General features: G+C 38.7%; 1 protein-coding gene across 1 annotated transcript; it reads right to left on the reverse strand.

The window, feature by feature from the left end:
- Positions 1–727: 727 nt before the first annotated feature.
- On the reverse strand, positions 728–1390 carry LOC141665447 (uncharacterized). The gene has a single exon (XM_074471430.1). It carries the CDS (start codon positions 1388–1390, stop codon positions 728–730), a length of 663 nt encoding a protein of 220 aa, XP_074327531.1.
- Between the last annotated feature and the right edge of the window lie 526 nt (positions 1391–1916).

The raw sequence follows: 1916 nt of genomic DNA on the forward strand, positions 1-1916 counted from the left end.
TTTGTAAATTCACCTTCTTATTTGCGCAATCGATCTGAGCATTATTACTGGCTAACCAATCCATTCCTAAAATAACATCAAATTCTCCTAACTTGAAAGGTATCAAGTTAACTGAAAAATGATGTCCCGCTATTTCAATATCACAACCTGGACACACTCGATCTACCGCAATCTGATTATCATTTGCTAAATTTATAATTAATGTCTCCTCTAACTGATGAATCTCACAATATAACGTAGGAATAAATTCTTCAGAAATAAAAGACCTCGTAGCTCCAAAATCAATCAGTACTTAAGCATTTACAGAATTCCCAGGAAGCGTACCTGCAACCACATTCGGACTTTGTACAACTTCTTTCATTGACATGTTGAAAGTCCTTGCCCTGGGCTGATTCTGTGGTGGTGGCGGAGGTAATGTTAAAACCCTTGGAATGCTGGCGGCCATGGCTGCTCCTCTACAGTCCTTGGCAATGTGTCCTCTTCTCCCGCATTGGAAACAAGTGACTTCTGTCTTCCCTATCGGACATTTTCCAGAGTAGTGTCCCTTCTGCTTGCACTTGAAACACATGACATTTGGCTTGTTACAAATCCCAGTATGCTTCTTTCCATGTGTTCTGCAATCAGGTATTGGCGGTCGAATAAGTCTTTATTGATTTGTGGCGGGGAGCCGGTTACCCGTCCTCTGGTTGCCCTGCTCTGTCCTCCTGAAATTCACATTTCCCCGGGCTTAGAATCCCGGCCTTCTATTGGAACGGTTCTGAAAACTTCCTGGTCCCTTTTCTTTCTGAGATGCTTCACTCTCTCCTTCAATAATCATGGCCTTCTGAACAACAACTGTATAAGTTGTTAGCTCGAACACTGCTACCCTGCTACGGATCCATGGCTTCAATCCCTGCTGAAACCTCTTAGCTCGCTTTTCATCAGTATCTACCTGCTCAGGAACAAACCTAGCCAATTCAGTGAACTTCGCTTCATAATCCGTGACCGACAAATTACCCTGCTTCAACTCCAAGAACTTGATTTCCATTTGATTCTTCATATAACGAGGAAAATACTTTTCCAGAAAAAGATCGGTAAATCTATCCCAATTCACTACACCTTCGCCCTCCAAAGCCTTCTTCGATTCCCACCAGTAATTGGTCTCACCTTTTAGAAAGTAACTAGCGAAATCCGGTTTCTGATCTTCCTCAACTTTTACTAACACAAAGGCCTTTTCCATTTCTTTTAACCAAACTCTTGCCTTAGTAGGATCTGCGGAACCTTCAAATTCTGGAGGCTTCACCGACTGGAATTGCTTAAAAGTAATTACCGCTGCTGCTGCTGCTTGTTTCTCTAGATGAACGACTTGTTGTAACATTTGTTGTTGAAATTGCTGTTGTTGCTGCTGCATCTATTGCTGCATCATCATCACCAGTTATTGCATGAGGTGGAACATCTGATCCATGGGGTTATTATTATTATTCTGACCCTCGGTATTGCCATTAGACGAGTCAGTTCTTGTTTTTCTTTTGGGTGTCATAGTTCTGATAATAAAACAATTAGTTCTTTTAATAACATAATTAAACAGGTGATATGAATAAAGAAACAATTTGTATGGTATTAAAACAAAATTTAAACATTTGATATTGGAAAGAAAAACAATTTATTGTTTAAGTAAATCATTTGGAAATAATTTGAGAAATTTGGGAAAAATAAATGATACAACATGGTGGTAAATAAAAATAACATTTTAAAATATGCAACGATAAAACAGTAAAATAACTCTAAATGCTTAAAAGTCTGGAAAATAAAAGAAAATATGAAAAGGTTCATTTTATATATATAGGTATAACACCAGCTACAGGTGTCAGTGCTTGATACAAAAAGGTCTACATCAGGTTAGCCATACTGCTACTACTACCAGTCAAAACTAGCGG

The sequence above is a fragment of the Apium graveolens genome, chromosome 6 (genome assembly GCF_009905375.1).
Source record: "Apium graveolens cultivar Ventura chromosome 6, ASM990537v1, whole genome shotgun sequence".
Taxonomy (NCBI): domain Eukaryota; kingdom Viridiplantae; phylum Streptophyta; class Magnoliopsida; order Apiales; family Apiaceae; genus Apium; species Apium graveolens.